This window comes from Phyllobates terribilis, unplaced genomic scaffold, assembly GCF_046119375.1.
Source record: "Phyllobates terribilis strain yellow unplaced genomic scaffold, ASM4611937v1 Scaffold_1__5_contigs__length_1240528914, whole genome shotgun sequence".
NCBI classification, from domain to species: Eukaryota; Metazoa; Chordata; class Amphibia; order Anura; family Dendrobatidae; genus Phyllobates; species Phyllobates terribilis.
The window spans coordinates 816,041,060-816,052,823 of record NW_027362761.1 but is presented as its reverse complement, the minus strand read 5'-3'; the positions used below and the strand labels follow the sequence as shown (position 1 = coordinate 816,052,823).

Sequence of the window (11,764 nt, the reverse complement as noted above, 5' to 3'; positions counted from 1 at the left end):
GTGAAATGTTAAAGTGATATTTGTTTCGGGGCCAAGACTGGTCTTTGCGGTCCTCGCTTGCCACGTCGTCTCCTTACAATGCACACTGACAGTGCGCTCTCTTGCAGGCTTGTTACTTCTCATCAGCGCTGGCGAGGGAGCGCATTATCACTGTGCATTAAAAAGAATATTGTACAGTGACAAGGGAGCTCGTACTGAGGATATGTACGAAACTGACAATAGACACATGCTCAGTAGGACAAGGACTAGCTCAGTCCCTGAAACAGATGTCACTGATGACGCTTCGTTACAGGGTGGGGACAGAGGCTACGGCAGTGACTACAGTCAAGGGCCCCTGATGACATCACTGGGGATTCTTTAACGAAATGTTATCAAGATGGAAGTAGGTAAAAAGAAATAAGTCAGATTAGAGAGGGAAGGGTAGGGACTTTTCAATGTATATTAGAAAAGAGATTAGATTATTACAATAAATAGACATCTATGATTAAAATTATTATTAGTTTCAGACCACACTTTATAAAGGCATGGATGGGTTTCCAATGGAGAGAAATCTGTGCCGGCTGCAATACCTGCTCTGTTTGGAAGAAACAAAACCGCTTCAGTGGTCAGGTGACTAGAAGAGACATGCTCTTCTATTTCCCAGACCGCTGCAGCCAATCACAGGCTGAAATGGTCATGTTACTTCTGAACAGACCAGGCATGTCTTCCGAGGCAGACCTACAGAGTAGTCTGCACTGGAAGGTGAATATGCAAACATTTATTTTTATTCTTAAGCGCATCAATGCCTTAAAATAATTTTCTTACTATATAAAAGACAACCCCTTTTAAAGAGTTTCCACATAATCTCACATTATGACATGTATCTAGAATATGTCATAACCATAACTTACTGGTTGTGGAGGTTCCAGGCTTAAATGGTGGCTGAACAGAGAAGAGCTCTTTCCCTTTGATATTATAAGCACTCCCTTAAAGCTAGCCAGGATCACTGGGGTACCCTGTTAGCAACTATTCTTGGCCAGCTGCATTTTCAATGCTGCAGAGGCAAAGAAATCTCATATAGCAGCATGGGACCAAACATTATGGGCCCGTAGAGCGACAATATCGCTGGTCTGAACTGTCAGGAGGCAGAGGAGTGGTGTTCTCCTGAGGAAGGAAGATGGGAATAACACTTTAATATCCCAGAAAGAAGGGGCCACAGCCCTGAAGTAGCAACATTGGAGTTATTTCTCTCTACCAAGTGTCACTTCCGACCAAGCACTGTACAGGTACAGCTCCCCCTTCTGGTGGCTGCTAAGAGAGACGGATGATTCGGAGCTCTGCATTACATTGTGTCCCCTATAATAGCATATTGTGGCAGTACTTGAGAACTGGGGTTGCATAAAGTTTATAAATAGTATTTATTACAGAAAAGAATAAATCACAATCGTGACTGGTTTCCAGCAAAAGAAAACTGATCCCACTCACATATTATAATGTGGTTTAATTATGTCTGAAAAGCTTGAGTCCCATCCATGTCCACAGATGAAAAAACACATAGACGGGTAGTGTGATGGGCAGCAGCAGACTGTAGAAACACACACTTGCCATGCTGGTACATCCCTGTGGGAAATCAGCGTCAACCGAGGCCGAATAAAGGATTCCAGACAGCGACAAGAGAGGGACGAGCACAGTCAGCGTGGGCAGAGATAGAAACATGGCTTCAAGGTTGGCAACCACGTTCTTCCAGAAAGCTACTGCTGTGTGTCATCAGATTCCTTTGTCTTCTGGTCTTTGTTAATCATCCGAGCATCCTGAGGAATCATATTGGGTATCCCATCTACTATAGGATAAGCTATGCCAAGCTCGTCATTAATTAGTTCCTTAGTAGATTCGTTATACCTGGAATATAAAAACAGTGTTTTAATAAAATGTCTAGTATATCATATATATGAGGGTTGAAAAGAATGACACTACTATTCCCATAAACTACAATAGAGAGCTGCACACAGCCATAATACCTTCCTGGAGTACTGAAATCTCGTTTCTAAAATATTTATAATGCCCCTTAAGGGAGTTGTCTCAACTTCAGATTTTTGTTTTTACAAAGGCATAAATATATCTTTTAATATCATGAAAATACAGTCTTAGGCCCCAATTCATTATAGAGATCCTGTTAGGCGATTCATGCTGCCGAACTATAGGCATTCATGAATCAGAAACTGGCTGCATGATTGTAGTCAGGTATATTTTCTGAAACACTCAGGCGTTTCAGAGACAATATACTTTGAAGGTCTGGGCTGGAGACCAAACTAGTCTGACTCTTGCCAACAATGCTGCAGGTCTCTCCCTCGCGTGTAGGTAGAAAGACTTGTCACCACCAGTGGTGATGGGAAGATTTGGCCAGGGGGCGGAACCAGACTAATCTCGTCTCTTCTCTCCTTATAGTCTCCGGATTTCCAACGTATGTCTTCAAAGAAGCAATGGAGCATGCTAGACAATAATACACCAGGCTGCAATTGTGCAGCGAGGCTCTGATTCATGAGGCCGCAGTTTCGGCAGCATGAACCGCCTGACAGGCTATCTTTAAGACTGAAATCTTGTACACCACTTTTGAACAGTATGTTAGAGGTTGTCCACTACTTTTACATTGATGGCCTATCCTTGTCATCAATATCTGATTGGCCGGGGTCCGACACCCAGCACCCCTGCCGATCAGCTGTTATCGGTCACAAGTACTCACTTGCCAAGCTGCTCCATCTACTTGTAGTGGCTGACACAGGGTACTGCACATCCGCCTCCTATTGATTTGAATAGGGGACAGATGTGCAGTATCAACCCCCGGCCACTACAAGTAAACAAAGCAGCTTGGCAAGCGAGTACGTCCAGACAGCGGCCGCTGCTAACAGCTGATCCGCGGGGGTGCCAGGTGTCGGACCCCGGCCGATCAGACATGAATGACCTATCCTAAGGATAGGCCATCAATGTAAATGTAGTGGACAACCTCTTTAAATGCACCAAATTCATAAATGTGGCACATCTTTGAGCTGTCGTGCACCAGAGGTATAAATGGATGGCAGTCAGAGGTTGGCATACATTTTTGCCATAATTTACCCCACTATAAATTATGATGAATTATAGGGTGCACATGGTCACACCCCATCCAAAAAAAATCACAAAAATAAATGTACTGCTGTACTTTTTTTCACTATAAACGCAGCAAAACCTGATATCTGCATTTTTTTGCACCACCCATTACTTTCAATGGGTGAAAAATGCTGAAAGAAGTGACATGCTGCATTTTACAAAACCCAAGGTTTAGTACAAAATACTGAGGACATAAAAAAAAAAACAAGCTGTGTGCTTGAGATTTCTGAAATCTCAGACTTTTCTGGACTGCAAAAGGCAGGTGAAAATTTGCATAAACGCTGAAAAAAACCCACAATGTGTAAACATAGCCTAAGGCTGTGTGCCCACGATGCGTTTAAGCGTTTCCACAGCGACAAAAATGCTGCAGAAACGCTTAAAAAAACACATGGTAGAAGGTCTGCCATGTCCCCCAATGATAATCCGCATGTGCTGTGCACATGCTGCGGAAATTTCCGCTGCAGATTATCATTGCTGAAAAAAAACACAGCACAACCAATTATTTTGCGGAAGTACTGCGTTTTCGCTGCCATTGACTTGCATTAGATCGCATGGATTACACATCACTGTATATGTAGATGCGCATTCCATGCGTTCTAATGTGCGGATGGTACCCGGGTGTGGAGGACAGAAGACTCTCCTCCGGACCAGGGTACCATAGAACCTGTGAAAAAAAGAATAAAATAAAAAATAAATGTTATATTTACCTTCTGACGGCCCCCGCTGCGCTCGTCCTTCCATGCGGGCAGATCGCGGTGGACTGAAGGACCTGCGCTGACGTCATAGTCATGTGACGGCAGGTCCTTCAGTGCAGTGTACCGTGAGCTGCCGACAAGGGAGAAAGGAGCGAAGCAAGACTGCGGGGGCCATCGGAAGGTAAGTATAGATTTATTTTTTTATTTTTAACCATTCTTTTATGGTCACACTATATATAAATCCATGCCGGTTGCATGGATTTATATAGTGTGACCAAGTTGACAAGCACTTTCCAAGTGATGCTAAAAATCGCTTGGAAAGCGCTTGTCAACCCGCATGCAGAAATGCATGTGAAGAACGCTTCACATCCGCTTGTCCCTGGCAGGAAAAACGCATGTACAATCCGCATGTACAATCCGCATGTGTTTTTTCTTCCAGGGAGATGCAGAAACGCTCAGGAAAGATCCGGAGCATTTCTGCATCGTGGGCACATAGCCTAAGACTGCCAAAAGGTGCAAAGTTTTTGTGCAACTATAAATTGCAGAAAATGTTGCAACATTTCAAGCAATTCTATGCCAGAAAGCTGCTTGAGGAATCAACTCCTAAAAGTGCACTCACCCACATCCTAGAGATGCTTCCACTATCTAATCTGCACCTTCACAAGGCTAAGGAAAGACTTGGAAGCAAGAATGAGCGGTACAGCACTTTGTATGAACTAAACTACCCGCTGCCCTACTCAAAACTACATTTCCCAGGGCGCACCAAGAGGTGTAGACGCAGAACAAGCAAGTCCTTCTGAACTGCACGATTTATCACTACAGATACAAAGTGCCGCTATACTGAGAGAGCGGGGAATGTCCAAGCTCAACCTGAAATAAAAGGAAGGCAAATACACTGGAAGGCGTAAAGCTTTCTAGGGCACCTGCAGATGGTGCAGGATTGGCCACAGCAAAGTCTACTTGTGTTACCTATGGATTTTATTGTGGATTTTGCCCTATGCAAAGGAAACCCCACAGAAAGAATTGGAATGCTGCCATTTCACATTCTACACCTCATGTCAATTGATACACAAAAAAATTATCAGAGGGTATAGATGGGATTTGTAAACTATTTTCCGCTGGGGATTTTCTACACAAAAATCTGAGAAAAATACATTACATGTGCACTACATTCTGTGCCTGGATATCTGACACGGTCATAACGCTACACAATGGCCAGTTTCTTTAAATCATGTTCCGATGTGCAAAAATGCTTCCACCCATACAATTGCAATCTGTTCTGATAATTGCTGTTTCTTTATGTTATGTTATCCACTTTTTATGCATTTCTGATGCATATTTGGCGCAGTTTTTTTTTTTTTTTTTGCACAGAAACACTGGGGTTCTACAAAAAAAACAAAAACATTTGCATTTACATGCCTTTTTTCAGGATCTCCACAGAAAACTATGAAAGCATCGTTCCGCCGATATTCTTTATTTCAGTGTTGGAGTGGTGCTACTAATGTAAGGTCCCTGCCGCTAGTCTCATATTTACCAGCAGCCGTCTTCATCTGTTATTGGCACCTCTCCGGTCCGCCTCCAGGAGTTTGTGACCAGCTGGATCGCTCAGTGTTTGCTAGCCGAGACAGAAGTCCCAACTCAATGTAAGTCTACGAGAGCCAGAATGAGGCCAGAACGAGGCTCTCATAGACTTACATTGGGAGCTTGTGACCAACCTCTGATTTCCGGTCAGTCAGAATTTGCAGTCACAAAATGGAGGCACGGGAACTGGCACAGCGCCAGTAGGAGATGAAGACGGCAGCTAGTAAGTATATTACTAGGGTCAGGGAACTTATATTAATAGCACCATCCATACTGTAATAAAAACAAACACTGGAGTGGCGCTTTAAGGAAAAAAAGCACACCAAAAAAAAAAAAAAAAGCAGATCCATAACACCCACTTTGAAATGTTCAACTAAGCAAATACGCCCGACTGCATATCTAAAAAAATTCTCATGTCTTCAGTATAGCAGCCGTTTCTATAAATCAGCAATTAAACATGTAGAAAACCAAATACAGTTTCCTGTGTGAGAATTGCAATGTTTCTAGAAATCGGATGATATTGTGTGCAATTTGATTTTTTTTTTTTTTTTTTTTACTGCTCCCATAGACTTGTATAGAAGACTCATCTGACAGAAGAAACTAGGGCAGGCTGTGATTTATTTCCACTTGTCAGTGAGAAAAGCCGTCATCTGACATCTGTACTGAATGACACTGGTCCTGGCGGTGTGAGCTCCAGCCGCACAGCTCCGTATAATACACTCGTCTGAACAAGCCCCTATGGTGCCTGACTGTGATCTGAAGTACAAACTCCATGCTGAGGGGTTTTACAGGCAGAGCATTGGTCCGTGTGTACGACCACATTCACACGTTCAGTATTTGGTCAGTATTTTACATCAGTATTTGTAAGCCAAAACCAGGAGAGGAACAATCAGAGGAAAAGTATAATAGAAACACGTCACCACTTCTGTATTTATCACCCACTCCTGGTTTTGGCTTGAAAATACTGATGGGAAATACTGAACGTGGCCTAGCGTTCATGTGAGCTCCCGCATGGCACTGGTCACTGCGCTGTCCGTATGCGATCAGTTTTGATAACACGCAGACTAATAGGAGCTCGTTCATGTGCACACCCGGCTTATGCGTTACCTCAGAGGCTTCCTGGAGAGGGGGCAGACCAGGAACTGCAGCACTGAGGGGTCAAACGCCGCGCAGCCGGAGCCCTCCCGCCCTCCTGGAGCAGAGTGCAGGCTCTGCCGCCTCACTACCGCCCGCTGCACCAGCCCTCTCCACACACCGAGCCCCGGCATGCTCCACCGGCTCCAAGGACACCAGCACCTGCCCCTTACCCACAAGCCTCCGCTCCTTCCAAGTCACATCCCCCTGTAACAGTCACAATGGTACGCTCCTAAACAGTCACTTCCGGGTCCAATAACTTTTATTAACACAGTGAATCATCTACAATCACAGCTGGTATTATACATGCGCTGCAGTGTGTAACCCTTCCTCGGCCGTTCTGTGGAGTGCACATTAGTTGACGCTGAGAAATTCGGCCTTTTTCTATGGTCCTCAACTTAGGCTGTGTGCCCACGTAGCGTTTTTCAAGCGTTTTTGATGCGGAATTTCCGCAGCGGAAACGCTTGTAAAACGCTTGGTAACCCGCACCCCATGGTCCCCAATGGGATTCCGCAAGTTCTATGCACATGCTGCGGATTTTTCCGCAGCGTTTATGCCGCGTTCAAAAATCCGCAGCATGTCAATTAATTTTGCGTTTCCGCAAGCAGAATTGCCTTTGTCCAATGCATAAAAAACGCAAGGCAATTCCGCACGTGGAAAACGCGTGATAAATGCGCGAAAAACGCGCGATAAACGCGTGCGGAATTCCGCATGCGTTTTTCCGGGAGAGGACTTGCATTTATGCAGCAGAAATTTTCTGCTTCATAAATGCAACATGGGCACATAGCCTTAAACTACCCCCGGATCAGCGGCTGTAGAAAAGTCAGGGTCCAGGGAAGGCGACCGGCAGCAGAACCAGCCGCCGCCAGGAGGGGGCCCATGAAGCACGTGTACTTACAGTGCAGCAGACAAACACAGCTACAGACACACAGAGCTGCAGACAGACACAGACACACAGCGCAACAGACACACAGCTGCAGACACACAGAGCTGCAGACAGACACAGACACACAGCGCAACAGACACAAACACACAGCGCAACAGACACAAACACACAGCGCAACAGACACAGACACACAGCGCAACAGACACAGACACACAGTGCAACAGACACAGACACACAGCGCAACAGACACAGACACACAGCGCAACAGACACACAGCGCAACAGACACACAGCGCAACAGACACACAGCGCAACAGACACACAGCGCAACAGACACACAGCGCAACAGACACACAGCGCAACAGACACACAGCGCAACAGACACAGACACAGCGCAACAGACACAGACACACAGCGCAACAGACACACACACAATGCAACAGACACACAGTGCAACAGACACACAGCGCAACAGACACACAGCGCAACAGACACACAGCGCAACAGACACACAGCGCAACAGACACACAGCGCAACAGACAGACACACACAGCTCAGCAGACACACACAGCGCAGCAGACACACACAGCGCAGCAGACACACACAGCGCAGCAGACACACACAGCGCAGCAGACACACAGCTGCAGACACACAGAGCTGCAGACAGACACAGACACACAGCGCAACAGACACACAGCGCAACAGACAGACACACAGCGCAACAGACAGACACACACAGCTCAGCAGACACACACAGCTCAGCAGACACACACAGCGCAACAGACACACACAGCTGCAGACAGACACACAGCGCAACAGACACACAGCTGCAGACACACAGAGCTGCAGACAGACACAGACACACAGCGCAACAGACACAAACACACAGTGCAACAGACACAAACACACAGCGCAACAGACACAGACACACAGCGCAACAGACACACAGTGCAACAGACACACAGCGCAACAGACACACAGCGCAACAGACACACAGCGCAACAGACACACAGCGCAACAGACACACAGCGCAACAGACAAACACACACAGCTCAGCAGACACAGCTCAGCAGACACACACAGCGCAGCAGACAAACACAGCTGCAGACACACAGCGCAACAGACAGACACACAGCGCAACAGACAGACACACAGCGCAACAGACAGACACACAGCGCAACAGACACACACAGCGCAGCAGACACACACAGCTGCAGACACACAGCTCAGCAGACAGAGCTGCAGACACACAGCTCAGCAGACAGCGCAGCAGACACACAGCGCAGCAGACACACAGTGCTGCAGACACAGCGCTGCAGACACACAGCGCTGCAGACACACAGCGCTGCAGACACACAGCGCTGCAGACACACAGCGCAGCAGACAGCAGCAGACACACAGCGCAGCAGACACAGCGCAGCAGACAGAGCTGCAGACAGAGCTGCAGACACAGCGCAGCAGACAGAGCTGCAGACACACAGCGCAGCAGACAGAGCTGCAGACACACAGCGCAGCAGACAGAGCTGCAGACACACAGCGCAGCAGACAGAGCTGCAGACACACAGCGCAGCAGACAGAGCTGCAGACACACAGCGCAGCAGACAGCTGCAGACACACAGCGCAGCAGACAGAGCTGCAGACACAGCGCAGCAGACAGAGCTGCAGACACAGCGCAGCAGACAGAGCTGCAGACACAGCGCAGCAGACAGAGCTGCAGACACAGCGCAGCAGACAGAGCTGCAGACACAGCGCAGCAGACAGAGCTGCAGACACAGCGCAGCGCAGCAGACAGAGCTGCCGACACAGCGCAGCGCAGCAGACAGAGCTGCCGACACGCAGCGCAGCAGAGCTGCTGACACGCAGCGCAGCAGACAGAGCTGCAGACACAGAGCTGCTGACACACAATGCAGCAGACAGAGCTGCAGACACAGCGCAGCAGACGCACAGCTGCAGACAGACACACAGCTGCAGACACACAGAGCTGCAGACAGACACAGACACACAGCGCAACAGACACAAACACAGCGCAACAGACACAAACACACAGCGCAACAGACACAGACACACAGCGCAACAGACACAGACACACAGTGCAACAGACACACAGCGCAACAGACACACAGCGCAACAGACACACAGCGCAACAGACACACAGCGCAACAGACAAACACACACAGCTCAGCAGACACACAGCTCAGCAGACACACACAGCGCAGCAGACAAACACAGCTGCAGACACACAGCGCAACAGACAGACACACAGCGCAACAGACACACAGCTCAGCAGACACACACAGCGCAGCAGACACACACAGCGCAGCAGACACACACAGCGCAGCAGACACACACAGCGCAGCAGACACACACAGCGCAGCAGACAGAGCTGCAGACACACAGCGCAGCAGACAGCGCAGCAGACACACAGCGCAGCAGACACACAGCGCAGCAGACACAGCGCTGCAGACACACAGCGCTGCAGACACACAGCGCTGCAGACACACAGCGCTGCAGACACACAGCGCAGCAGACAGCAGCAGACACACAGCGCAGCAGACACAGCGCAGCAGACAGAGCTGCAGACAGAGCGCAGCAGACAGCAGCAGACAGAGCTGCAGACACACAGCGCAGCAGACAGAGCTGCAGACACAGCGCAGCAGACAGCTGCAGACACACAGCGCAGCAGACAGCTGCAGACACACAGCGCAGCAGACAGCTGCAGACACACAGCGCAGCAGACAGAGCTGCAGACACAGCGCAGCAGACAGAGCTGCAGACACAGCGCAGCAGACAGAGCTGCAGACACAGCGCAGCAGACAGAGCTGCAGACACAGCGCAGCAGACAGAGCTGCAGACACAGCGCAGCAGAGCTGCCGACACAGCGCAGCGCAGCAGACAGAGCTTCCGACACAGCGCAGCGCAGCAGACAGAGCTGCCGACACAGCGCAGCGCAGCAGACAGAGCTGCCGACACGCAGCGCAGCAGAGCTGCTGACACGCAGCGCAGCAGACAGAGCTGCAGACACAGAGCTGCCGACACACAACGCAGCAGACAGAGCTGCAGACACAGCGCAGCAGACGCACAGCAGACAGCTGCAGACACACAGCGCAGCAGACACAGCGGAGCAGACATAGCGCAGCAGACATAGCTGCAGACACACAGCGCAGCAGGCACAGTGCAGCAGACAGAGCTGCAGCGCAGCAGACAGAGCTACAGACACGCAGCGCAGCAGACAGAGCTGCAGACACGCAGCGCAGCAGAGAGCTGCAGACACGCAGCGCAGCAGAGAGCTGCAGACACGCAGCGCAGCAGAGAGCTGCAGACACGCAGCGCAGCAGACACGCAGCTCAGCAGACACGCAGCTCAGGAGACACACAATGCATCAGACACAGCTGCAGACAGCGCAGCAGACACAGCTGCAGACAGCGCAGCACAGCAGACAGCTGCAGAAACAGCGCAGCAGACACACAGCGCAGCAGACACACAGAGCAGCAGACACACAGCGCAGCAGACACACAGCGCAGCAGACACACAGCGCAGCAGACAGAGCTGCAGACACAGGGGAGCAGACAGCTGCAGACACGGGAGCAGACAGCTGCAGACACAGGGGAGCAGACACACAGCGCAGCAGACAGCTGCAGACACACAGCGCAGCAGACAGCTGCAGACACACAGCGCAGCAGACAGCTGCAGACACAGCTCAGTAGACAGAGCTGCAGACACACAGCTCAGTAGACAGAGCTGCAGAAACAGGGGAGCAGACAGCTGCAGACACAGGGGAGCAGACAGCTGCAGACACAGGGGAGCAGACAGCTGCAGATACACAGCTCAGCAGACAGAGCTGCAGACACACAGCTCAGTAGACAGAGCTGCAGACACACAGCTCAGTAGACAGAGCTGCAGACACACAGCTCAGTAGACAGAGCTGCAGAAACAGGGGAGCAGACAGCTGCAGACACAGGGGAGCAGACAGCTGCAGACACAGGGGAGCAGACAGCTGCAGATACACAGCTCAGCAGACAGAGCTGCAGACACACAGCTCAGTAGACAGAGCTGCAGACACAGGGGAGCAGACAGCTGCAGACACAGGGGAGCAGACAGCTGCAGACACAGGGGAGCAGACAGCTGCAGACACAGGGCAGCAGACAGCTGCAGACACAGCTCAGCAGAAAGAGCTGCAGGCACAGAGCTGCAGACACTGCTCAGCAGACACAGAGCTGCAGACACACAGCGCGGCAGACAGAGCTGCAGACACACAGCGCGGCAGACAGAGCTGCAGACACACAGCGCAGCAGACAGAGCTGCAGACACACAGCGCAGCAGACAGAGCTGCAGACACACAGCGCAGC

General features: G+C 49.9%; 1 protein-coding gene across 2 annotated transcripts; it reads right to left on the bottom strand.

Annotated features, from left to right (window-relative positions):
* Positions 1-1,378: 1,378 nt before the first annotated feature.
* Positions 1,379-6,796, bottom strand: PIGY (phosphatidylinositol glycan anchor biosynthesis class Y). 2 transcript variants are annotated; one of them, XM_073637492.1, is made up of 2 exons: positions 6,707-6,796; positions 1,379-1,878 (listed from the first exon to the last, which is right to left on the bottom strand). In XM_073637492.1, the coding sequence occupies exon 2, from the start codon at positions 1,693-1,695 to the stop codon at positions 1,480-1,482; it is 216 nt and encodes a 71-aa protein (XP_073493593.1). In that variant the 5' UTR covers positions 1,696-1,878; positions 6,707-6,796; the 3' UTR covers positions 1,379-1,479. The 2 variants fall into 2 exon arrangements, with proteins under 2 accessions (XP_073493593.1, XP_073493598.1); XM_073637497.1 differs by having other exon boundaries at positions 6,655-6,720.
* Positions 6,797-11,764: the final 4,968 nt, after the last annotated feature.